This window comes from Ictidomys tridecemlineatus, chromosome 3 (assembly GCF_052094955.1).
Source record: "Ictidomys tridecemlineatus isolate mIctTri1 chromosome 3, mIctTri1.hap1, whole genome shotgun sequence".
In the NCBI taxonomy this organism is placed as follows: domain Eukaryota; kingdom Metazoa; phylum Chordata; class Mammalia; order Rodentia; family Sciuridae; genus Ictidomys; species Ictidomys tridecemlineatus.
In genome coordinates this window covers 11,503,788-11,529,511 of record NC_135479.1, presented here as the reverse complement: position 1 = coordinate 11,529,511, position 25,724 = coordinate 11,503,788, and the positions used below count along the sequence as shown (strand labels likewise).

General features: G+C 45.2%; 2 protein-coding genes across 18 annotated transcripts in view; one reads left to right on the top strand and one right to left on the bottom strand.

The window, feature by feature from the left end:
* The window catches only part of Arsg (arylsulfatase G), a 118,353-nt gene extending 96,080 nt beyond the window's left edge, over positions 1 to 22,273 (top strand). For 11 of the 16 annotated variants that reach the window (XM_040268534.2, XM_021728430.3, XM_078041805.1 and 8 more), the window contains 3 exons: positions 1,084 to 1,204; positions 5,869 to 5,959; positions 21,170 to 22,273. In XM_040268534.2, the coding sequence (XP_040124468.2) occupies positions 1,084 to 1,204; positions 5,869 to 5,959; positions 21,170 to 21,394 (437 nt within the window). In that variant the 3' untranslated portion in view covers positions 21,395 to 22,273. Of the gene's footprint in view, positions 1 to 1,083; positions 1,205 to 5,868; positions 5,960 to 6,068; positions 6,317 to 21,169 lie in introns of those variants that run through there. The other 5 variants (XM_040268536.2, XM_040268535.2, XM_040268539.2 and 2 more) reach the window with 5 other exon arrangements.
* Wipi1 (WD repeat domain, phosphoinositide interacting 1) overlaps positions 22,274 to 25,724 on the bottom strand; it is a 29,254-nt gene continuing 25,803 nt past the window's right edge. Inside the window, exons 12-13 of one of the 2 annotated variants that reach the window (XR_013435989.1) lie at positions 25,168 to 25,576; positions 22,274 to 22,806 (exon numbers count right to left, since the gene is read on the bottom strand). Coding sequence is in view for 1 of the 2 variants with exons in the window: in XM_078041812.1 (XP_077897938.1) it covers positions 22,759 to 22,806; positions 25,476 to 25,576 (149 nt within the window). In the remaining variant the exon portion in view is untranslated. The remainder of the gene's footprint in view (positions 22,807 to 25,167; positions 25,577 to 25,724) is intronic. The other variant, XM_078041812.1, reaches the window with a different exon arrangement.

Here is a 25,724-nt window from a genome sequence, read left to right as displayed (position 1 = left end):
GGAGGAGCCCACGCATGGCAGGTTCTCTCTGCCATGCCCTCTGAGGGTGGAGAGCCCCTCCCCAGGCCTCAGGGTGGGGAAGGTGGGGAGCTGTGGCCTTTGTGGCCCTCCCAGGTAGGAGCCCGCCTTGTGCTGCTGTGCTCACCCGGGGACCGGGGCCTCCTCCTAGCCTGAGAGGGACCTCACGTTGGGCCAACCCTGGCAGTGGGTCTGGCTCTCAGAGAAACAGGCCTGTTGGAAGGGCAGCCACTCTGTTCTCGCTGAAGAGCCCTGTCCGACATGAGCACAGAGGATCGGAGGGGGATGTGCCGTGGGGAGGGTAAAATTGCATCACGTGACTTTAAAAAAGTCCCATTAACAAAACCTACCAAAATGTTAACAGCGGCTGCCTTGGGGGATAGACTGTGTGGGGGGTGTTCTCTTTTATGGTTTTGGATGCTCTGATTTCTTAGACCATAAACACTATTTTTATAATGGGAAAAAAAGAGCTAAAATAAATAAATTATAATAATAATAAGCATGCTTCACATACCATGACGAGAGACTAAATGTTTTTGAGACAGAGACCCACTCTAGGCGAGCGGCTGAGGCCTCGTGGAGACAGGTTGAACTCAGTTCCTAGACACATCCCTACCCCTTTCCCATGGGGGGTGCCTCTGTTTGTGAGCCTAACACAAACATCCAATATGCGCTCTCTGAGTGCCAGGTCGTCTTCTTTATACCCTACCTGTGTGTTTCATCCACACAGCTACCCACTGAGGCAGGTACTTTGGCTGAAACACCCATTTCACAGAGTAGAAAACTGAGGCCAGTGCCTCAGAAGATAGACAGGTGGCAGAGCTGGGATCCAAGCCCAGGTAACAGCTGGCTGCAGAGCCTGGGTGCCGAGCCACCACACCCACCTGCCTCCTGTCGTAGCAGAAGTTGAGGTAGATCCCAAAGGAAGGGCAGGCAGGTAGAAAGGGTGGGCCGCAGGGAGGCTGTCGTGTTGGCTCTGAGCGAGTTCAGGTGGGATTTGAGCCCAGCAGGGCCAGGGAAAGAGCTGAGAGAGCTGGGACCGACCACATCTGGTTCCTTCTGCAGTGTGCTGGACATTTTCCCCACTGTGGTGGCCCTGGCGCAGGCCACTTTGCCCCAAGATCGACGCTTTGATGGACTGGATGCCTCCGAGGTGCTCCTGGGCCGGTCGCAGACGGGGCACAGGGTAAGTGGAGGGGTGGAGGGAGCATGTCCCCACGCCTGGGCTCTGCAGGAGGCTGGCCTTTGGCCTGTCATCCAGCACCTGGTTGCCTCCGAGCAAACATGACCACCCTCAGAAGACAGACACGAGTGGCTGGTTCCAGAAACCTCAGATCCTTTGGGAGAATCCCCACCCCCACCCCATAATAAATCCTGTTTGTTTGTTAATCTGAATGTTGAACTATTGGATAAGGGATGTGGATGTGAGTGCTTCCTATTCTCTAAAATATTAGAATGATTTTTTTTTCCTGCATGCATTCAGTTTTTTGACAGCTTAGGTGAGACACCTGATCATGGGCTGTCACTTGTTTATTGTGGGGCTCCCCGACTGGGACGGAAGCTTTCCAAGGGCCAGGGCCCCGGCTGTTGGGTTCACCTCTAAATTCTCAGCACACCTACCACACCTGCACCCGGCCAGCATCCAGTCAATGCAAACTGGGTGAACAACGGAATACAGACCTCTTGGACAGCAGGGACAGCAACGCCCCTGACATTCCCCTGGCTCCGGGAGGGCTCAGCACACGTGCTGCAGCCTGATCTTTTTTTTTTTTTTTTTTTTTTTTTTTATTGGTTGTTCACAACATTACAAAGCTCTTGACATATCATATTTCATATATTAGATTGAAGTGGGTTATGAACTCCCAATTTTACCCCAAATGCAGATTGCAGAATCACGTCGGTTACACATCCACAATTTTACATAATGCCATATTAGTAACTGTTGTATTCTGCTACCTTTCCTAAGCAGCCTTAACCCAGCAGGCCCCCGAAATGGCTTCTGGCTTCGACTTCCCGGCATTACTTCCGCAGTGTCCCCCGTTTGGAAGCCCTTCATGGTAGCAGCAGCCAGGAAATGTCAGTCCTGATGTTTGCCTTTCACCAAAGGAAGAGGAAGTGGGAGGAGGGAAGGCGTGGAGGGGAGCTTGGAGGCCCCTGCATAAGGACCGGCAAGCACCTGGCTCTCTGTTGGGGACTCACACTTCAAAGGGTCTATTTCTGTCTCTGAGGGTCACATGGAAGTGACTCAGATGTGCTCAAGTGCACCACGGGCTGGTGCTTATTTTATTTATTTTATTTTATTTTTGGAACTGGGGATTGAACTCACGGGCACTTGACCACTGAGCCACCTCCCAGCCTTATTTTGTATTTAGAGACAGGGTCTCACTGAGTTGCTTAGTGCCTCACTTTTGCTGAGGCTGGCTTTGAACTTGCCATCCTCCTGTCTCAGCCTCCTGAGCCCCTGGGATGACAGGCGTGTGCCACCGCACCTGGCTGGCTGGTGCTTATGGAAGCAGCCCTTCCCTCGCAGCGTCCCCTGGCCACGCAGAACACTGGCCCTCAGTGGCTCAATAGGCCACTGATGCCTCTTGGCACATTAATACAGTTCTTAGTTGTCAGATTAGGCTGGAAAGGGCCTTTGAAGATGCCTGGCATGCCACAGGATTGTCGCAGAGCTGCGCACCCCTCCAGGTCTCTAATCAGAGGCCGAAGCAGGAAGATGGTTTCCGCTCTGAGGCTGGAAGTTAGCACGGTGTGACCCTGGGGGGTTATCCAGGACGTCAGTGGAGAGGTGCTTCTCGGTGTTTATTGCCGTGGCTACTAACAGGATAATTGGGGTCACCAGGAAGTGCTTCAAGGTCTGTGGTCTCCTTGACGTTGTTGGTCGGCCTGTGGATGCCAGCTCCTGCGCGCACTCACTTCCGTTCCCAGACAGGGGAGCGCGCGCTCTCTTCCTCTGCTCGCAGCTTTGCGCAGACTCACGAGGGGCCCCAGACCAGCCCGTGCGCACAGGTGAGGCCTGGAACCAGGTGGGAGAAGCCGATTCAAGTCCCAACATCATCATGGGGACCTGTGTTGTGCACCAGCGCAGCTGGAGTAGGGGTCAGATTGCTCCCAACCACGCGCAGAGGTCTCAAAAGACAGCGAGCTTCTGCCTGCAGGAAGCGCTGAGGTGTCCTCAAGGGTAAAAGCGCATGCGTGATGGCACCTGGGGGCCACGCCCAACTTCCCAGGCAGCAGACCTGTGCTGTTAGTGGAGGTGCTTGAGGTAAGACTATTTGGAGTCTGAGGGTACCGTGTGTCATTTCTGGTCCAGAATTCAGGCTGGGTCTTCTCTGGTCAGCTTCTCTCTTGAACTGAAATAATAGGATTAAAGAGACTAAATGGTCTTGAACTTGGAATGGCTCTAGGGAATACCAGCAAGTAAAAATACGAGTGTGTTTTTGAAAAATATGGATATCATGACACATGACACCCCCACACATTCATAGGTGTATATCGTTCATATGTATTTCTTAACGTAGTCTGTGTCCACCCACAGATATGTCCTCAGCCTACAAGAGTTCCAGTAGGGGTTGGTTTAGGAAACCATTCTGGTTTCTAGAAGCTCAGAGTACCCTCTGGACAGTCGGCTCAAAACAATATACAGGTGCTTATCAGCAGATAGGTTCTTCCCTCTATCGTAAATCAAGTAACCCAGGGTTGAAGAAACAAGCCACCTGGAGTCACCTCCCCTAGGGCCACCTCCCCAGGCCATGGGTTTCGAGGTGTGATGCATGTAGTGTTCCTACCGTGGCTTCATGACCTACTTCATCCCCCTCCTGGGACATCATGTCTGTGATGGTCAAAACCCACAGCAGCTGGCACTCGCTACATATTGGCCACCATCAGCCTCTCACTTCAGAGACAGAAGCTGGTAGGTAGTCTCCCCAACACCAATCACTTCTCTTAGGGAGGCCCCTAGTGGTGAAAGAGGTCATCTAGAGTGACAGGCTAATGACCCACGGCCTCCTCTATCCACCCTTTGGGAGACTGCGGGCTGTGTGCCCCTGGCAGGGGTGAGGGAGCCCACCTTCTAGTGGTACTGTTTAGGGTTGGCCCCCAGGACCTATCGTAAGGGGAGTCCTGCATGGCTGGGAAAACAAGAGGCCAGGTGCCTGCAATACCAGCCTCTCGGGAGGCCCCCGGAGGAAGGATCACTTGAAGCCAAGAGTTCAAGGCCGGCCTGGCTACATAGGGAGATCCTGTCTCAAACAAACAAACCCGAAACAACAAAAACAAGCCAGTCCACCAAGAAGGCCACGGCGGGCTTGTGAAGATAAGATCATTTTTGAAATTCGCCCAGGCCTCTGGAGAGGAAATATCTCAACTGATTCCTACTTAAACGTGCCAACCTTCTTCCTAAGCTGAGGTGCAAGAGAAAGCCATCACACGTCTGCTCAACAGAAAAACGTGCATGCGAGATCCTCTGCATCCATCCACATCTCCAAAAAATGACCCATCCCACAGTTCTGCTTCCTCTTGGATTCTGGAAGTGACTTCTGGTCGGGCCCCAGGCGTATTCAGAATCTGGCAGCCCACCCTCATGGGTTTCTGTTACCCAGACGGTATTGACGGTTTGAAGTGGCCAACCTTGACTCCCCTTTCCTGGAGATCTGGACACCGCATAGATTGGTTGACGGCGGACGGTCCAGCTCTCACCTCTGTGCATCCCAGGGACACACAGCAGTGCTCCACCAAGTGGAGGAGCTTTGGATGAGGGATGGAGGAAGTGAGGGTTTCCGTTAGGACGTCTTTTCCTGTCTGGAAGGAGCCTGCTGTCATCACATGTAACCGGGGTGTTTGCAGGGGTTGACAGCACAGAGCATGAGAGCAGCAGGTGGGGGTCCCCGCCCTGGGCAGCATCCTCTCAGGGCTTAGGAACTTGTGGGACAGATGTTTACGGCTCCAACAGATGTTTTTCATTTTTTTTTTTTTTGAGCCCCATGGAAACTCTGAATCACGTCAGCGTCTTTCCAGCAACGTATACGGTCGTGATTCATACCAGGGCAGTCTCATGCTTCCAGCCCAAACCCACCAACCTACAAAGAATTCTGGCCTTTCATTTCCTACCAAATGCTTCCCTGGAGAACTCTGAATGAGGTGTTTCCGTTCTTTAGGGTAATTCTTGCATTTATGACTCGATGAGGAAAGATTTCCTCTGTCCCAGTACAGTAGGGTTGAGTCACAGGCTCAGAGGCTAGGCTGTGGCCTGGGGGTGTAGCCCACTGGTAGGGCACTAGCCTTGCGTGTGTGAGGCCCTGGGTTTGATCCCAGCACTAAAAACAAATAAACAAAGAATACACAGGCCCAGAGACTAGACTGTGCCTCGTGCTGGGGGAAATTAAGGCTTTCCTTCTCTTGTACTGTCCTTGCTCAAGGGTCTGGTGGAAAAGTGACTTGAAGCTGAAGGAGTCTTTTTTCAAAAAGCTCTGAGGGTCAGCTGCATCAGAGGCCCTGGGGACGTTAGTGAATCAGGCAGGTCAGCAGGCTCCTTTCTGCACCTGAGGGATGGGGCACAGGCAGGACTGGTGGGCATCCCCACCCTCTCTGCCCTGGTTGTCTTGAAGTTTTCAATTTGTGAACAAAGCATTCCTGATGCTCGCTTTGCCCCCGGACCCTGCCAATTACAGAGCGAGTTTCACTAGATGGTCCAGAGGCCTCCCGCTTCTCTTTAACAACTAGCAAAATAACACTTCCCTGCGTCTCCTGGCTGGCTGCAGGCCCGTGTCTGTCAGTGTGCGTGCGGTGGGGTCCTGTGGACCAGGAGAGCAGTGCCGCGCAGGGAGTAAGCCCTGCCGTCTTTTCCAGGTGCTGTTCCACCCCAACAGCGGCGCAGCTGGAGGGTACGGAGCCCTGCAGACTGTCCGCCTGGAGAGGTACAAAGCCTTCTATATCACCGGTGAGTGGGGGCCGCCCAGCCCTGCCTCCGCATGCGGGAGCACCTGGGTGGGGGCTCCTGGGTTCTTACTGGGGTTTCCAGGAGTTACAGTGAGCTGTCCTCTGTCGAGGAGGTCAAAACACCTCCGTTGGTGCCAGCCCCACGCCCAGGCCTGGCAGAAGGACCCAGCACGGCCCTCGAGACACCAGTACACCAACAAGGTCTTCCTGCTGGTTGCCTGAACTTGCAGCCGACTCCTAGCTCCCAGCACTTCTGGTCTGTTCCTTCTCATGTGAGAGAATGTTCCATTGTGACGCTCTCTTTTTTCTTTTCTGGTTTTGGGCATTGAACCACTGAACCACATTGCCAGTTCTTTTTCTTTTTCTTTTTTGGTACTGGGGAGTGAATCCAAGGGCACTGTATCCTTGAGCCACATCTCTAACCCTTTTTTATTTTATTTTATTTTTTAAATTTTGAGACAGGGTCTCACTAAGTTGTGGAGGCTGGCCTTGAACTTGTGACCCTCCTCTCTCAGCCTCCTGTTAGCCGGGATTACAGGTGTGGCCACCATGCCACCTGGCTTCCATTGTTGTGCTTTAAATGCCAGTTTGGCTGGACGTGAAATGGAAACCTAGAGATATTTTAAAGTGTAATTTACTTGACAATAAACTGTTTCAGAAAATAGATTTTAGAGGTTTATTTAGCAGACAGAAGTCTCTCTTCTTCTTGGTTCACTCCATTGCTCCTTGGATTCCTCTGTGGCCCTTAAATGTATTGTTTAGAAATGTCACTCTTGAACCTTGCTCAGAATCTTCCAGTGACTTTTTTTCTGCCAGCTGAAATCAGACTCCCTGTCCTGGACCCGGGGCTTCCAGTCCCAGCTCTCCAAGAGCAAGATCCTTTGTCCTTGGCCTCCATGTTAAAATCCCTCTGGGCAAGGAAGGCTCCAAACACAATGCCTCCTTGGTTGTAAAACTCTCTCTTATCTCTCCAGGTGGGCAGGATTTGGAAAAGTCCTGTATCTGTCTCTTTGTCACCTATGATGTCATTTTTGCATTGGCTCTGTTTCCTTGACTGGCTTTAAGCTCTCTCAACACAGAACTCAGGGCTGGTGGTGTATGTAGCTCACAGGTGTCTGGCTTGCCCTGGGTTCCATGCCCGGCAGCACTAGAAGCCATGTGAACCCAGAATTCTTTAGGCTCTTTTATTTTTATTGGCCTGAAGTGCTTAACCCACGGTCTTGTACAGTAAGACAATGAAGATGAGCTGAGAGCCGTGGCACATGCCTATAATCTCAGCAACTCGGGAGGCTGAGACAGGAGGATGGTGCGTTCAAAGCCAGCCTCAGCAATGGCAAGGCGCTAAGCAGCTCCGTGAGACCCTGTCTCTAAATAAAATAAAAAACAGGGCTGGGGGGGGGGTGGCTCAGTAGTTGAATGCCCTTGAGTTCAATCCCTGGTACCAAAAAAAAAAAAAAAAAAAGATGAAAGAGCCCAGAGACTTCTAACATGTAAATGTGGGAATCCTAACAAGTTTTAAAAGGAATGAATGAACAAAAAATTAAAAAGCCAGAAATCTGGGATAAGATGCAGATTCCAGTTTGATGTAGTTATTCAATGTTGGAGATTTTTCAAAGAATTATGTAATAAAACCAAAAATTATTTTCTCTGGGTGTAGATCAGTGATCCCAGAGAAAATGTGGCGTGAAAAAACACAACTTTTTTTAAAAATTTATAACTCAAGGGATATTAAAAATGTCACAAGAATCTTTGATTCTCTGAAACCCCAAACAAAACAGTCAGATATTTGCTGTGGTTTCAGATGAAAGTTCCTAGATGAAAGTCCTTGTATTACATGATCTAAGAGGTATGGGACTCCAGGCCGAGTTAATTTCAGAAAAGCCCTGCCAGGAGAGCCCTTGGCACCACCATAGTGGAATCCTAAATGTCACTGTGAAGCAATAGGGCCGTTTAAAGCCATCACAATCAGACAGGAATTCCAGTCCCCAGGGAAGGTCTTTTCCTCTGAGGGGCCACCAGACACCCAGGGTAATCTGGGTGGGGACACTTGGACACCACACACTTGATAGGAATTGGGAACAGGGTGACACACGCATGTGTTCGGATTCTTCCTTAAGCCCCCACCCCCACTGTGAAAAATTTGCACCCTAATTACTTAAAACTGCTTTTGGATAAGCTAGATAAATCGACGTCGGCCACATTAGAGAACAATGTGTTCTTGGGTCATGAGGATGCGGATGTTGTGGTCAAGAACTAGGAGTGGCCTCTGTTTTGGTGTGTGTGACCTACAGTTAAGGTACCTCATCCCACCCCACCCCACCCCCACCCCGGCCCCATTAAAGTAATTAAGGCAAATTTCACATCGTGAATGGCATAGATCTAAAACGTGCAATTTGGTGAGTTCTCCAGTGTCTATGCCTGCACAGGTAGCCCAGTGCCGTGAGTTATTACGTGGACCATCTTCAGAGGCTGAGCCAACTTGGTATTACCATCAAACCCACTTAGTCATGATGTTGTTTCTTTTTATATTTTTCTGGATCCGATTTGCTAAGATTTTGTTTTTAATTTCCCCTTCTTATCATGTCTGTGCCAAGGTTCGGGATTGGATTTTTCTGATCTCATAAAAAAGAGTTTAAAAGTGTTCCCTTCTCTTCTGTTTTCTGAGAGGGTTTGTGTAAGATTTGGTATTATTTCTTTCCTATTTGGTTGAATTCACCTGTGAAACTTTGCCAACTCCAAGATTTTGCCCTATTTTTCTCCTAAGAGATTTTGTCGTTTTAGGCATTACATTTATGTTTTTGATCTGAGTGAGCTTTTGTTTGTGGGTGTTAGGAAATGCCCAATTTTTATTGTGTTACATGTTGATATCCAGTTTTCCTCATACCATTTGTCAAAAAAGACCATTCTTTCCCCCACTGAATGGTCTTGTCACCTTCATTGAATATTATTTATGTAATAATCAACATATTTGTAAGGGGTTTTTCTAGTCTCTCTCTTCCATTAGTTTATATATAGGTCTGTCTTTAAATGTCACTACCATACTGTTTTTTAAATTTTTTTTATATACTTGTAGATGGACAGCATGCCTTTATTTTACTTATAAATTTTTAATGTGGAGCCGAGGATCAAACCCAGTGCCTCACACATGCTAGGCAAGTGCCCTGCCACTGAGCCCCAGCCCCAGCCCTACCATACTGTTTTGATTACTGTCATTTTGTAGTTAAGTATGGAAACCAGGAAGTGAAAGGCCTTCAGCTTTATTCTTCCTTTTCAACATTGTTTAGGCTATTCTGGGTCCCTTGAGGTTCCATGTGGATTTTAGAATGGACTTTTATATTTCTGAAAAAAAAAATCATTGGGATCTTGGTAAGGGTTGCATTAAATATGTATGTCACTTTGAGTGGTATTGACATTTTAATAATTTTAAGTCATTCATAAATATAGTATGTTTTTACTTATGTATTATTTAATTTCATTCAGCAATGTTCTATAATTTTCATTGTGTAAGTATTTGCTTTCTTGGTTAATTCCTGCTTTATTCTTTTTTTATTTTTTAATGGAACTGTTTTTATACTATCCTTTTCAGATTGTTCATTGTTAACATCTATAAATATTACTGATTTTGTGTGTGTGTCTGTGTGTGTGTGTGTGTGTGTGTGTGTGAGAGAGAGAGAGAGAGATTTGTAGGGTTTTCTATATATAATATCATATATGAAAGAGATTATTGTACTTCTTCCTTTCCAATTTTGATTTAATTGTTATTCTTGTCTAATTGCTCTGGCTGGAACTTGCAATACTATGTGAAATAGATGTGGCAAAATTGGGTATCTTTGCCTTGTGTTAGAGGCAGCATGTGTAGGAAAAAAAAAAACTTAGGTAAATCAACATTTGAGTCTCTCTGACCCAGGTGATTTATTTAACTTTTCTGGCATCTTAGTTTCCCATATTTAAAATATGGTCAGTAATGTGGGTTTTTTCCATTTTTTTATTATTATGAAAGGGTATTAAATTTGGTCAGAAGTTTTTATGTACATTAATTGAGATGATCATGAGTTTTCCCCCTTTGTTCTATTAATGTGACGTATTGCATTGACTAACTTTCATCTGTCGAACCATCCTTGCATGCCAGGAATCCATCTCAATTGGTCTTTTAACATGCGGCTGAATTTGAGTTGCTAGAATTTTATGGAGGATTTGTGTCAATGTTCATAAGAGATTCCGGTCTGTGGTCTTCTTGAAGTGTTTTTCTGGTTTTGGTTCAAGGTAAATATTGCTCTCATAGAAGGAGTTAGGAAATATTCCTTCCTCTTCAATATTTTTAGAAAAGCTTGAAAAAAAGATCAATATTAGTTTTTCTTTAAAATGTTTGGTGGAGTTCACTGGTGAAGTCATCAGGTCTAGGGATTTTCTTTCTTAATAGATTTCTTTTTTGCTTTGGTTTTGGTGATAGGGACTAAACCCAAGTCTTCATGAATGCTAAATAAACGCTGAAACTCTGCTACACCCAAGCTTGTCTGTAGATTTTTGATTACTGATTTAGTCATCTCCTAATAGTTATAGGTCCATGCTGATTTCATGTTTTTCTTTGTGATTTAGTCTCGATAGGTTTTATGTTTCTAGTAATTTGAATATTTTATCTAGGTTATCCAGTTTGAGGACATTTAATTCTTCATAACATGCTCTTACACTTCTTTTTATTTCTTTTGGATCATGAGCAATATGCAGCTGTCATTTCGGATTGTAGTAATTTGGATCTTCTATTTTTATTACTCGAACTAACTCAAAGTTGTTGATTTTGTCACTTTTTTCAAAGGATCAACTTTTGGATTCACTGATTTTTCTTCATTTTTTGAGAGGAGGATGTACTAGGGGTTGAACCCAAGGGTGCTTAATCACGGAGAAACCTCCTCAGCCCTTTTTTTAAAATTTTTATTTGAGACAGGGTCTCACTAAGTTACTTAGGCTTTGCCGAGTTGCTGAGATTGACCTCAAACTTGTGAGCCCCCGGCCTCAGCCTCCCAAGTCTCTGGGATTATAGGCATGCGTCACTACATCTGGTTTATTGTTTTTATATTCTTTATTTTATTTATCTCTGACCTACTCTTTATTATTTTCTTTCCTTCTGCTTTCTCTAATTTGTCTTCTTTTTTCTAGTTCTTTAAGGTGTAAAGTTAGGTTGTTACTTTACAATGTTTCTTGATTTTTATTTTGTTTCATTTTATTTGAGATGGGGTTTCCCCTATGTTGTTCCTATATTGTCCAGGCTGGTCTTCAACTTCTGGGCTTAATCTTGCTAAATTGTTTAGGGCCTTTCATTTGTTGAAAAAGGACTAACTTAGCCAGGCACTGTGGTGTGTGCCTGTAATCCCAGTGGCTCAGGAGGCTGAGGCAGGAGATTGCAAGTTTGAGGCCAGCCTCAGAAAACTAGCAAGGCTCTAAACAATTTAGCAAGACCCTGTCTCAAAATTAAAAAAAAATAGAAAGGACTGGGGATATTTCTCGGTGTTTAAGCACCCCTTGGTTTAATCCCTATCACCAAGAAAAACAAACAAACTTCAATCCATTGAATTGCCTTGGTTCCTTGTCTAAGATCAGTTAACTGCATCTATGTGGATCTATTTTAGGGCTCTATTCTGGTCCATTGATCGATTTTTCTTTTCTTTTACCGATACTACAGTCATGATTATTGTAACTTTCTAGTAAACTTTGAAGTCAGGTAGCCCCTGACATTTTTATTCTCCTTCAATATCTTATTAGTTATTCTGAATCTTTCGTCTCTCCAGGTGACCTCCAGAATCAATTTGTCAGTATTCACAAAACAAATTGCCAAGATTTTTATTGGGATAGCACTGAATGAGTGGAGCAAGTGGTGGGGAAACTGACCTGAGTCTTCTTGTCCATGAATGCAGATTCTTTGTTAACTTGATTTCTCTCATTAGAGCTTTATGATTTCCCTCAAGTAGGTAGTTTAGACATTTTGTTAGATTTATACCTAAGTATTTTATTTTGGGAGAGTGCTACTATAAATGGTATTGCTCTTAATGTCACATTCTACCTCTTTGTTGCCTATACGTATGAAAGAGACCAACTCTTGGATATTAACCTTGTATCCTGTAACCCTGATGTAATCTCTTCTTAGCTCTGGGATTTCAGAGGGTGGATTCTTTCTGATTTTATGCATAGACAATTACCTTATCTGTGGATAGACAGTTTCTTTCTTTCTTCCCAATAGCATGCCTTTTATCTCCTTTCTTAATACATCAAACAAGACTTCTAGTATAATATGGATCAAGGAGCAATCAGAAGCAACATCTTCATTGATTCCTGCTCTTAGGAATAAAGCCTCTAGTTTTTGACTGTGAAGTATGTCAGCGGTAGGGGTTTTGTATATGATTTTTCATCAAGTTGTTTGCTGAGTTTTTTAAAAAATAACAAGTGAGTATTGAATCTTGGCAAATGGTTTTTCCGCATCTGTTGGTTTGATCATGTCATTATTCATTAGCCTTTGAGGTGATGGATTCAAGGAATTGATTTTTAATCTTGAACCAGCTGTGCAGACATGGGACAAATCCCACTTGGTCATGGTGTATACTTAAAAAAACACATTGAGGGCTGAGGTTGTGGCTCAGTGGGAGAACGCTTGTCTCGCATGCATGAGGCCCTGGGTTTGATCCTCAGCACCACATAAAAAAATATGTAAATAAAAATAAAGATATTTTAAAAAATACATTGATAGGTTCAATTGCTAATATTTTGCTAAGGATTTTTTTCCCTCTATGTACATAAGAGGCATTGGTCTGTAGTTTTCTTTTGTAATACCTTTGTGTGGATTTGGTGTTAGGTTCATGCTGGTCTTATAGAAGGGGATAGGTCTGTATCTGTCCTCTGTGTCTATCTTCTGGAAGAGACTGTAGAAAACTGGTGTCATTTCTTCCTTAAATGTTGGGTAGAATGCATCCCGTAGCTTGGATCTGGAGTGTCCCCCCAAGGCTCAGTATTGAAGGCTTGGTCCCCAGCTGGTGGTGCTATTGTGAGGTGGTGTCCAGTAGGCCACTGGGCATGCCTGGGAAGGGTAGGCCTTGTCCCCAGCCCTTTCCTGCCACCATGAGATGACCAGCTTTGCTGGGCTGTGCCCTTCTGCCATCATGTTCTACCTCATCTTAGGCCAATGGAGCCGGCAGACAGTGGATGGACGGCAGCCTTTGAAACCATGAGCCACAATCAATCTTTTATTCTTTCCTTTAAGTTGTTTTACTTAAGGATTTTGTCACAGCAGTGAACCCGACTACCACGTCACGTATGCCTGGTATTTTCTGTCTTGGAAGTTTGTTATTATTTCAATTTCTTTCACAGATACAGGCCTCTTCAGATTGTCTGTTTCTTTGTGTTGTGGCAGTTGTCTTTCAAGGACTTGGTCTGTTTTTGTCAAGGTTATCATACTTATGTGCACAGGTTTTTCAAAATATTTCTTTATTGTCCCTTCAATGTCTGTGGGACATTAGTACCAATGTCATCTTTTTTATTTCTGATATTAATGGTTTGGGTTTTTTTTTTCTTAACCTGGCTAGAAGGTTATCAAAACAAAACAAGGTTAATAAAAGAGATTAATCTCTTAATAAAACCAGCTCTTTATTTTATTGGTTTTCTTTATTTATTTCTTGTTTTCAGTTTCATTGATTCCTGGTCAAAATTTTATTGTTTCTTTTCTTCTGCTTACGTTGGAATTAATTTCCTCTGCTATGTCTAGTTTCCTAATTTAGAAGCTTGGGTTATTGATCTTTGGGTCTTTTTTTCTTTTCTCATGTATGCATTTAAGACTATAAGTTGCCCTATTAGCACTTCTTTCATCCCATACCACCAATTTTGATGTTTTATTTTCATTTAGTTACAGATATTTTAAAATTTCTCATGAGGCTTGTCCTTTGACTCAAGTGTTATTTAGAAGTGTGTTGTTTAATCTTCAAATATTTTGGGATTTTAAATCTTCCCATTATTGATTTCCAATTCAATTTCATTTTGGTCTGAATGGTAGACATTGTATAATTTTTATTCTTTCATATTGTTCAGGTGTGTGTTATGGCCCAGAATATAATTTACATTGGCATATTAGTCAGCTTTCCGTTACTGTAACAGAATGCCTGAGATGATAAAAAGAGAAAAGATTTATTTTGACTCAGTTTCAGGTTTCACTCCATGATTGATTGGCCCTGTTACTTTGGGCCTGTGGCAAGGCAGCACATCATTGCAGGAGTGTGTGGCTGCTCACTTTGTGGTGGCCAGGAAGCAAAGAGAGAGGGAAGGGACAAGACAGAGGCATCCCCAAATCCCCTTAAAGGGTATGGCCCCTGTGGCCTCAAACCTCCCAGTGGGCACCAGTGCCGATGGCACTATGGGCTGGGGATAAGGGTCTAACATACGGGTCTTTGGAGGACGTTTAAGAGCCATCCTATTGCACTTGGTGAGTGTTTCATATGCGCTTGAGAATAACGTGTTCTCTTGTTGTTGAACTAATTTATGGATTTTTGTTATATCCAGTGGGTTGATGGTGTGGTTGAACTCAGCTGATGCACTGGCTGATTTTCTGGCTGCTAGATCTGCCCGTTTCTGATGGAGGCATACTGAAGTCTCCTGCTATAACAGTGGGCCCATCTATTTTTCCTTTGTGGTTTTATCAGTTTCTGCCTCATGTATTTCGATGCTCTGAACAGTAAGGGTTGTTCTGTCTTCTTGGGGAACTGACCTTTTTATCATTAGGTGATGTTCCTCCTCACCCTGAGAGCTCTCCTCACTCGGAACTCTTCTTTCCCTGAATCAACATAGCTATTCCTGCTTTCTTTTGATTAGTGTTAGCATGGTACATCTTCCCATAGCCATTAACTATTCATCCATGTGTCTTTCTATTCAAAGCAGGTTTCCCACAGACAACATGCATTTGAGTTTATATATATATATTTTAATATTCATTTTTTAGTTTTAGTTGGACACAATACCTTTATGATATTTATTTATTTATTTTTTATGTGCTGCTGAGGATCGAACCCAGGGCCCTGCATGTGCTAGGCAAGCACTCCACTGCTGAGCCACAATCCCAGCCCCTTGGGTTTATATTTTGATCCATTCTGACAACCTTTGCCTTTTAATTGATGCATTAAGATCATCAATGTTTAGGCAATTTTTAAAACTTTTTATTTATTTTTATTTGTTCTAATCAGTTATAATGACATCTGAATGCTATTAGATTCATTGTACACAAATGGAGCACGAGTTTTCACTTCTCTGGTTGTACACAAAGTAGGGACACACCATTCATGCAATCATACATGTACCTAGGGTAATGATGTCCCTCTCATTCCACCATCTTACCTACCCCCATACCTCATCCCTTTCTCTACCTTCCCTTTATTCAATCCAAAGTTCTTCTACTTATCCCATGTCCCCCCATTATGTAACAAATACAGAAGTTTTAATAAAATGTGTTAAAAATCACCTTACCTGGTGCTGGGGATATAGCTCAGTTGGTGGAGTGCTTGCCTTGCATGCACAAGGCCTTGGTTTCAATCCCCAGCACTGCCAACAAAACAAAACAACAACAACAACAAAAACCACCCAAAACAAAAAACTGACCTTTGTAGGTAAGGTTCTTTTTTGCCTATTCTTATATTCCACTCCATTTCTGCCTTTTGTGGTCGTAACAGTATTTTTAATGATTCCATCTGCTTTCCTTTCTCACTATGGCAGTCATACTTTTAAAAAAGTTATCCTAAAGTTTGTAATATACAGTTGTAACTAGTTCAAGTCCACTTTCAAACAACATCACACCACTTCAAAGGTAATGCAAGTCCCGTATGATGAAAAAAATCCCAGTTCCTTCCCCCGTTCCCTGTAGAACGCCATCCTTCATTTCACTTAAGCACAAGCAAATGTGCATACCTAAGCAAATGTGAGCAAATACATGGTTGATCTTACAACGTTGAAGAAACATCAAGAAGGAAAACAGAAGTTTTTAATTTTACCTTCACTTACTGCTGCTACTCCAGTGCTGCGAGTTTATGTAGATACTAGTTTCTGACTTACATAATTTTCTGTCATTCTGTAGAACTTCTTGTGACATTGCTTGCAAGACAGGGCTACCAGAAAAACCTTTCCTTAATTTTTGTTTGCCTGAGGAAAAGTCTTTAATTTTTCTTTTACTTTTGAAAGAATTTTGTGGGGTGCAGATTTCTTGGTTGGTAGTTTTCTTCTGTTATAACTTTAAATATTTCTTTTCACTCTCTTCTTTCTTGCATGGTTTCTGAGAAGGTGAAATTTTTATAATTTTTATTAAGTGTAGTTCTGTACTTTGATTCCTACCCCAACCTCTTTCAATATTTTTTTCCTTTTTTTTTAAATTTAAAATAATTTTTCCTCCTGTGCTGCTGGAGGATCAAATGCAGAGGCTTGTGAATGGTAAGAAAGTGCTCTACCACCGAGATACACCTCAGTCCTGCAAGTTGAATATTATACACTAGGTATAGGTATATTTTTTTCCTTTTAAAACTGAAATTGATCAAATTATGCTGTTTTATCGTGTGCATGTATTAATAAAAATTTTAAAAAAAACTGCCTGATATCCTCGACCTTCCCGGATCCGTGCCTGGTGTCTGACATTAGTTTGAGGAGATTCTCAGTCATTATTGCTTCAAATGTTTCCTTTGTTCCTTTGTTTGCCTTTTCTCTTCTGGTATCCCATTATGTGTATGTTACACTCTTTGTAGTATTTCCACAGTGCTTGGGTATCTTGTTCTGCTTTTAGCTTCTTATTTCTTTGCTTTTCGGTTTTGGAAGTTTCTATTGAAACATTCCCCAACTCAGAGATTCTTTCCTTCATTATAGCCAGAGTACTCATGAGTGCCTCAAAAGTATTCTGCATTTCTGCTAGAACATTTTGATCATTAACTTTTAGTTTTTATTCTTTCTTAGAATTTCCAGCTCCCGGCTTACATTACCTGTTTCTGTGGGCTGTCTACTTCATTGGAACCTTTTGCACATTAGTCAATTATTTTAGATTCCCAGTCTGATAATTCCAACCACACTGCCTTATCTGACTCAGGTTTTGATGTTTGCTTCATGATCCTGGTACTGCAGATGGAACCCACTGCCTCACATATGCCAGGCAGATACTCTACCACTGAGTTAATATCCTCTTCCCTTTTTTAAAAAAAATTTGAACCGGGCATGGTGGTGCATGCCCACAATCCCAGCAGCTTTGGAGGCTGAGGCAGGAGGAAGGCAAGTTTGAAGTCAGCCTCAGCAACTCACCATAGCCCTAAGAAACTTAGTGAGACTCTGTCTCTCAAATTAAAAAATAAAATGGGCTGAGGATGTGGCTCAATGGTTAAGAACCCCTGGGCTCAATCCCCAGTGGCAGACCCCTAGATAGGGTCTCACTAAAATGCCCAAGCTGACCTCGAGTTTTCTGTCTTCCTGCCTTGGCTTTCCAAGTAGCTGGGATTATAGGTATGTGCCACCAGGCTGAGCAGTGATTTTTTTTTTCTTGATAACTGAACTAATGTACCAGATAAAAGAAACCTTGGTGAATGTACACTTAGTACCATGGTGGTTAAGAAGCGGGGAAAGAGGAAGTGGCCCTAGTTCTGTGATTAGGGCCCAGTCTTTTGGAGAGCCTGTGCCTCCGACTATGATTTTTCACAAGAGCCATGTAGCCTTCCCCTACCCCTCTCAGGTGGAATGGAGAGTTGAGTATTTCCCTTCCCTTAGTTGGTTAGGCTCTTAAAAAAAAAATTCAATAATGTAGGCACTGGGGAAGTAGTTTTTCCTGAGTGCAGGCTATGTTAAGATGAATAGAATGCTCTGATGTATTTAAAAATTGTTGCTTTTCTCCTCCCTCTTCTGGAAGCATGAGGGGATTTTTCTGTTTTATATATATATATATATATATATATATGTGTGTGTGTGAGTGTGTGTGTGTGTGTGTGTGTATCTTTGGTACTGGGGATTGAACTCAGGGGCACTCAACCGCTGAGCCACATCCCCAGCCCTATTTTGTATTTTATTAAGAAACAGGGTCTCACTGAGTTGTTTAGTGCCTCATCAAGTTGCTGAGGCTGGCTTTGAACTCATGATCCTCCTGTCTCAGCCTACTGAGCCGCTGGGATTACAGGCATGTGTCACATGCCTGGCCCTTTTTATTTTTTGAGGTAGGGCATTGCTGAGTTGCTTAGGACCTTGCTAAATTGCTGAGGCTGGCTTTGAACTCACGATCCTCCTGCCTGGATCCAAGCTGCTGGGATTACAGGCGTGTGTCATTGCACTCGGCTTTTCTGTAATATTTACTGTGAGAACCTGGTTGAGCTCCTAGAGGTACAACTCACAAAAGTGTGGGAGACGAGGCTGGGGTGTGGCTCACTGGGAGAGGCCCTGGGTTCCATTCCCAATACTGCCAAAAAAAAAAAAAAAAAAAAAAAGCATGAGAGTCTTCAATAACTGGGCCCCCCACCCCTGCACCCCAGGGTTTTCCTAGACTTGTCTACACAGAGCCTCCAGTAGTTGGTCACTTAGAGTTTGGGTTTTCCTACTCTGGTTCCCCAGAGTTCTCTGCTCTGATAAGTTGGTGATTCTGTCCATCTGTCTTTCCATTTGGGGGACAGTGTTTTTGCCTGGTGACCTCACTTCTCAGATCCAGCAGAGTTGTGGATTTTTCAGTTGGTTTAGCTGTTTACTTGTTAGGATGAGAGCAGTGGTTTCCAAATGGCTTATGTGCCAGAGTGGAAGCAGCGGTGCTCTAGGTAGCGGCTTTTAAAGATTATCAACTGGATGCTGTGACGGTGCACTGTGGACATTCTGCTTTCTGTCTTTGTTCTCACCAGTGGCCAACCAGCAGGTTCTCTTGAGCTGCGGAGGCTGGTCTTAGGGTATCACCTCTACTCCTAGCCTCCCTCAACTGCTTGGGACTTGGGTGGGACCCAGGAGCTGTTCCTCAGGCTGCTCTAAGTTAATGGAACCCTGCTGTACAGCCCGTCTCCCCCGTAGCAGGTGGCAGCGGAGCCGCCTCCTGAGCTATTTTGGTCTCCTGGCTGTTGCTGGAATCTCTGTCCTGGGCCTGTGCAGGTCAGGGGTCAGCCAGGGATTCGAAGGAGTTTATATTAGATTTGGAAGCTTCTCCTCTGTGGCTGCCTCCTCCCCAGGATTCCCCCACCACCAATATCCATCTTCTGTGGTGGTCCTAACTCTGACACCTCAAGCCAGACAGGCCCCAGCTTTGGTCTCTGTTGCTACCAGCTTCAAGCTACAGACTAGGAAGAATCCCTAGGAAAAAACTGAAACAGATCCAAACTAGCGTGGCTTCCTTCTTTCAAGGGTTGGATCTCTTCCAGTTTCTGCCTGTCGTGGTTATTTTCTATTGTCTAAAAATTTTTCTTTTTAGTGTATTGCCTAGAATTTACTATTGTTATCTAGAAGAAGGTGGTTCTAGACAGACATTATTTCCTCAAATGGAATTATTTGATTTTTACAAGAAAAGGCAGTCCCAACTTCTGCTTGATTGTCAAAGCTCACGTCACTCCATGTGCCCCTTACTGGTAATGAAGAATACAGTCGATGCTTCAAACTATGGCAGGCGTGGTGACCCCTGCTCTCTATAACAACCTGTATCTTGATGGCAGGAGGGAAACCACTCATGGAGGGCCACCCCAAGGCTATGCACTCTACTGATTCTTCTCAGTATTTCAAATTTTATTTCTGGTCTGATTAGATCAGAAAACTGCATCCTCAGGTAGCCCGGCCTTGCCCCTTTAGATTTACTTCTGCTGAATTGCCCTTGAGCTTCATGCTCTAGTCTCCAAGCCACAAGCCACAGAAGGACCCTCCTAATCACACAGTTATATTTTTTGTTAAGAATGTAACTGGGCAGCTGGGTGCAGGGCGCATGCCTGTACTCTCAGAGGCTCAGGATGCTGAGGCAGGAGGATTGCAAGTTCAAAGCCAGCCTCAGCAAGTTAGCAAGGCCCTGCCCCTAAATAAAATATGAAAAGGGCGTGGGATGTGGCTCAGTGGTTAAGCACCTCTGGGATCAATTCTCAGTACCAAAAAAAAAAAAAAAAAGTGAGTAGGGCAGTCTGTGGTACAGGGTCCCCTAGAGGAGGAGCCACTAGAAGATTTCTCAGACCCAAAGGCCAGAAAAAGCTCACCTTTTCCTAAGAAATTAATGATTTCTTTGGGAAATTTTAATTTCCAAAGACTGATAATGTTTGGGCACTAAGATGCTCAGGGGCAGATATTTATTTATATATATGTGTGTGTGTATATATAAATGTGTGTGTATATATATGTATACATACGGATATTTATGTGTGTGTGTGTGTGTATGTATGTGTATATATATATATATATATATATTTATTTATTTATTTATTTATTGGCGGGTAGGGTGGTACTGGAGATTTAACCCAGGAACATTTTTACCACTGATCCACGTCCCCAGCCCTTTTAATTAATCAATTTATTTATTAATTTATTTAATTTTGAGACAGGGTCTTGCTAAGTTGCTTAGGGCCTGGCTGAGTTGCTGAGGCTGGAGGCTTGCACTTGCAAACCTCCAGCCTCAGCCTTCTGAGCTGCAGGGTTTATAGGTGTGTGCCACCGCGCTCTGCCAGACTATATTTTTGAACTTCTTTCCTACTTACCTTTATTTATTCAATTATGTTTATTTCTGCCAGATACCTTAACTCCCTTTTACAGAGATAGAGGGGAGGGACACCATCAGAATCATTCATCACAGCCGAGGATGTGGCTGTCCCTCCTAACATTCTTGTCATCCCTCTTTTGGGACTGAGTTAGCAGCCCCAGATTCTAATCCATGTAAGAATTTCATCTTCAACCCAAAGCGAATTTATTCATCTTCCCTTCCTTCTAATTCACCAGTTGGTATTCAAGAAATCAGTTTTCAAAGGACTCGATTTGCCCTGAAAGGGGAGAGATGAAAGAGGTTTGAGGAATGTTTTCCTGGCTCCGAGGAGATGTTCCAGATCATTGTAAATGACAGGATTGTCACTGGAAGGGGGAAGAGATTCTCGTGGCAGTTTCTCTGATAGGGAGAACAGTCATCTGGGTGTCAAGTGCTGGTATGTTTCATTTGTAATCAATCCCAGGTCTCCTCTTGACAGCACAGAGCCAAGGTGAGTCTGATGAGGTGCCTGTGGTCATCCTTCCCTAGGTGGAGCCAGAGCTTGTGACGGAAGCATTGGGCCTGAGCAGCAGCAAGATCCTCCTCTTATTTTCGATCTCCAAGAAGATGCTGCAGAAGGGGAGCCTCTACAGAGAGGGGGTGCCGAGTACCAGGCCGTGCTGCCCAAGGTCAGGAAGGTTCTCGCAGACGTCCTTCAAGACATTGCCAATGACAACATCTCCAGAGCCGATTACACACAGGATCCTTCAGTAATTCCCTGTTGTAATCCCTACCAAATCGTCTGCCGCTGCCAAACCACGTAACTGGCCAGTTTTTCCACTGGAGGGATGGCTGGAAATCAGACGGGCAGGTTCACTTTCAAACTTCTTTACCCTCTTTACCAACCTAGACTATAAAAACAAGTCTCGGAATTTTGTCTGGGGACCACCACTTGGCAACTCCTCTTTGCATACTGTCCCTTTTCCGTGCTGTGCTGAGGGATGCCCCTGAGCGGAGCTGGCTCTGGGGTGGTGAGTGTAGTGCAGTGGAACGCTCACCGGCTTCAGAGTCAGGCACAGGTTCCAGCCCCAGGTTTTGACCTTGGGCAGTTAACCTCACTTGCAAGGTGATTTCGAAGGTTAAGTAAAGCAGTTTATGAGAATGCATCGTGTGTCACCTGACACAGAGCAGATACCTGGTGTGCTTTAGTTTCCTTTTCACATTAGCACAGACTAGTACCAACCAGTATGTGCAGACTGTCCCCATCTTTATTTTTCTTTTATATTGCTGGGGATTGAACCCAGGGCCTCATGCATGCCGGGCAAGTGCTCTGCCACTGAGCTACACCCCAGCTCTTCCATCTGTAATAGGCATACAAATCACCTGGGATCCTGTAAAACTGCAGACTCTGGCTCCAAAGGTGCAGAGGTGCCCGAGCGCTCACTGGCCAGCTCTCAGGGGATGCCGGGAGCAGCGGGGGAGCTGGACCAGGTGAAGTCAGGTCCCTTTCCAGGTCTCGGAGCACGAGAGTCCAGGGCTAAGCCCGTGACCCCTTCCTCCTTTCCCCCTTTTAAAGGTCAAGTGAGTGTAGTGTCAAGACTTCTTCCTGAACCCTGAAGCTCCCAAGAAATAAAGTTTAAGAAAACTCAAAAATGCATTGCCATGATTTTATTATTAGTGTCCTAAATGGGACTTGAAGGTAATAAATGATTTATTCCATTCACTGCAAAAATACTTTGCCTGGCTAAAATAGTCTCTCTCTACATGTATATAATATACAAGAAATACAATTCAAAGAGATTTTCCTATACGTACATTTTTTTACACAGCATACATTTAAAAAGGATGCCCTTTTTCATATAAAATCCCGGTTATAGACCAATATGGTTAGCTAACATTTACACTGTGGTTTGAAGGTATTTTAAACAGCGTGGTATGGATACAGTGTCCCCCATGCCCACAGGCAGCCAGGGCCGAGGGGCTTGGTGAGGCGTTAGCCGCGTCCTGTGGCTTAGGCAGTGCAGCACCCAGGACTGTCCCCTTTCTGCTCACACAATCGCACTCCATTCTTCCACCTTCCTTGTTCTCTCCAAAACCACCTGACAGGGGGTGTCCTGATTTCTGAGGTGCACAACTCGTCAGGACTGCTTCGTTTTGCCCTTCTGACTTCCACGGCACAAGTTTATCTACCAAAATCAAAACAGAACGGCCTTACTCTTCCCAGGAAGAGGCTGGCGGGCAGGCAGGCTGGGTCACCCGCAGGGCAGGCTGTGCCATGGGGACTGGCAGAGGAGGCTGGGCACTGAGGAGCTTTTCCACCTGAACCCCAGTTTGACCCTCACTCGGACACCACGTCCTATGTAGGTGCAGGCGAGGACGGCACAGATTCTGAAATGCTACCTATGTATAAGATGAGTGCGCATGTGCATGTGTGTAAACACAGACTGCTAACTCATTATAGAAGTCAGTAGACACCCTTGGTCCCAATTGCCTTACTTACTCTTGCTCACAGGGTTCAGACTGTCTCCCAAAATGCACAGAATTGAACATTGGCCTGTTACTGAAACAGACGTTGCTCACCCTCCCGAAGACAGCCTCTTCCTAAGCTGCAAGAAATGCTCCACTTGCTTTTCTTCCACTGTTCTCAGAGCAAAGTAAACCCAAGGAGAAGACTGACAATACATAGGGCCGTGTCAGTATATTTTACAAAGTGGCGACCCATGTTCTTAAGGCTGAGGCCCAGGGAGTCCTGAGGCAGACTCCCCAGGCAAGCCTGGGATCCTCTCTGAAAGAGATGTGGTTTTCACCAACCCGGGACTCCAGGACCCTTTTGGGGTCCCAGAAGCTATTAGGAATATGAGTAAAGAGACAGATATTTGCCACAGGCCTGGCAAGGATTAAGGCAGAGAGGGGGCAGTTTCTAGAATCTCTAGTTGGACATCGCTGTCCTGTGGGCATAACTGAGGTGTGCCATGTCGAGCAGCTGCCAGGAGTGGTCGCCCCTGGTCCTCCTGTGGCCAGACAGTGTCTCATGCCTGGCCTGCACGCAGGGCTGCCCGATACTCCCTGGGACCTGACTCAGTGACCAGCACTCTCACAGGCAGGAAGCATCTCTCTTGCATTAAAGATTCTTGATGCAGTTTAAGCCAACTGTCACTCACTTGGTTCTTAAGAAGGTGGTAGGACAATGAGCTCATTCCTAGCTTCCTGGCAGCATACATGTGAACGGGCTGGTGATAAGTTTGAGTACCAGTTTTTAAAGTAAGTATCTCCGATTCATATATATATTTTTAACCCCAAACAAATGCACACAGCGTGCCTGTTATTTCACACAGGTTTTCTGTAGTAACAGACTATCTCATAATTGCCAATAGCCTAATTACCCTAATTCTCTTAATATAAGAGACTGCAAGGTTGGCTCTGATTACAATTAAGAATCTAATTAGTAATCTAGTACTCACAGATTTTTACCAAAATTACTGAAATGGAACCCAGTGAGTGTTTGGATGCTCTAAACCTTGATCGAGTAGGGTGGTCACATTTGTCCCCACTGCGTCTAACCTGGAGTGCTCTGGTTCCCAGAAGGCACAACTTCAGATAAATAACCACCAATTCCTGAGACAGAGAAACTCCCTTTAGAGCTGGTTGGCGTCATGAGAACTCAAAGGCAAAACAACGGGCTCAGGAAGCAACTCTTAGGCAGGAAGCCAACAGATGTTTTCAAAATTTATAATCAGGATTTTTAAGCACACTCCTGTCCGCCACTAACACATAAATATTGCTGGCGGGCAACATATTTGGCAACCTGCCAAAGCCAGAAATGCAAATTGCAAACTGCAATTCACAGAGCCAATGTGGGAAGTCACAAATGTCCCCAGTTGTGCACAAATGGCCCATATGAGCTGTCTCTTTTTGGCCAAATAGGCTTACTAAGTTGTCCCAGGGATCTTGGGGAGAAAGAAGCCAGACCTGCATGTCAGTCTTTAACAAATGGATCTCACTTGACACAAAACCATATCAGGACAGGGCACTCCCTACCCAGGCCCATGGGTGCTGCTCATACCCCACATGGCCACTCCTCGCTTCCTCTCTGGTTCCAAGTTGGCCCAACACTGCTGCCATCTGAAAGGATTTCGGGTGGGACTCTCTTGGAGGTTTTCTAACAGAGGCTTATGAGAAGGGTCTGTGTTGCTCCAAACAGAAGGTTGAAGCAGCAGCAGCCAAGGAGGCCCTGGGAGCCCCTCTTCCCCGCAGGGGGAGAGAATCTTTTCTCCAGACCCAGATGTTGGAAGAAACCAAGCCCCGTGCTCAGCCAGCCCTGGGGGCCTCGCTGGCAGAACAGCTGGAGCAAGGTGCCGGGAAGCCCTGCAGGTGCTCAGGTGAGCTCCCACACCCCAGCTTCCGCTCAGCTCCCTGTGGCCAGCTCAGAGTCCCAAACACACCCGGCCCTGTTAACTCACTACCTCCAGCAGCAGAAAGGCAGGGTCTGCAGAAGCCTCCCTGGCAGCCTAGGGAGAGGAGAGTCTCCCACAGACAGAGGTTCCTACCTTGTGAGCTGCGTGCGACGTCAGCGTATAGAAGCAGAGGAACGGGGCGGAGGCCTCTGAAGGTAGTGAGCACCCAACACCTTGGGTTAGTACTTGGTTATTCTAACGCTGTCAGGTTGAGCATGACACCTAACCGCTGTTCTGCGGGGTTTGAGGTACACACAGAGACATTCTGCGGCCCTCAGGATTTCAGAGAGGATTAGTTGTTAGGGACTAGAAAGCAGGGAAAGGGACTCTGCCTCCTCTCAGAGGCAGAGCTTCCTTCTGGCACAGACAGAGCGGCTCTTTCAAGGGTTCCTAGTGCTCACAGGGGGAAATTCACGCTCATCATCAAGACACACTGGTCCCGTGGCAAACTCATGTTCTGGAATGACCTCTCCGCGGAGCGCCCCGCCGTCCTCAGAGTATCCTGGAAGCCAAGAGTGGGAAAGGGAACAAGCCACAGGGTCAGTTCTTACGGCATGACCCGGGGCAGGACCTCAGGGGAAAGGACCACCAGGAAACCCGGGAGGTGTCTTTGCCTCCCACGGCAGGGATGTCTCAAGATGGATGTCAGT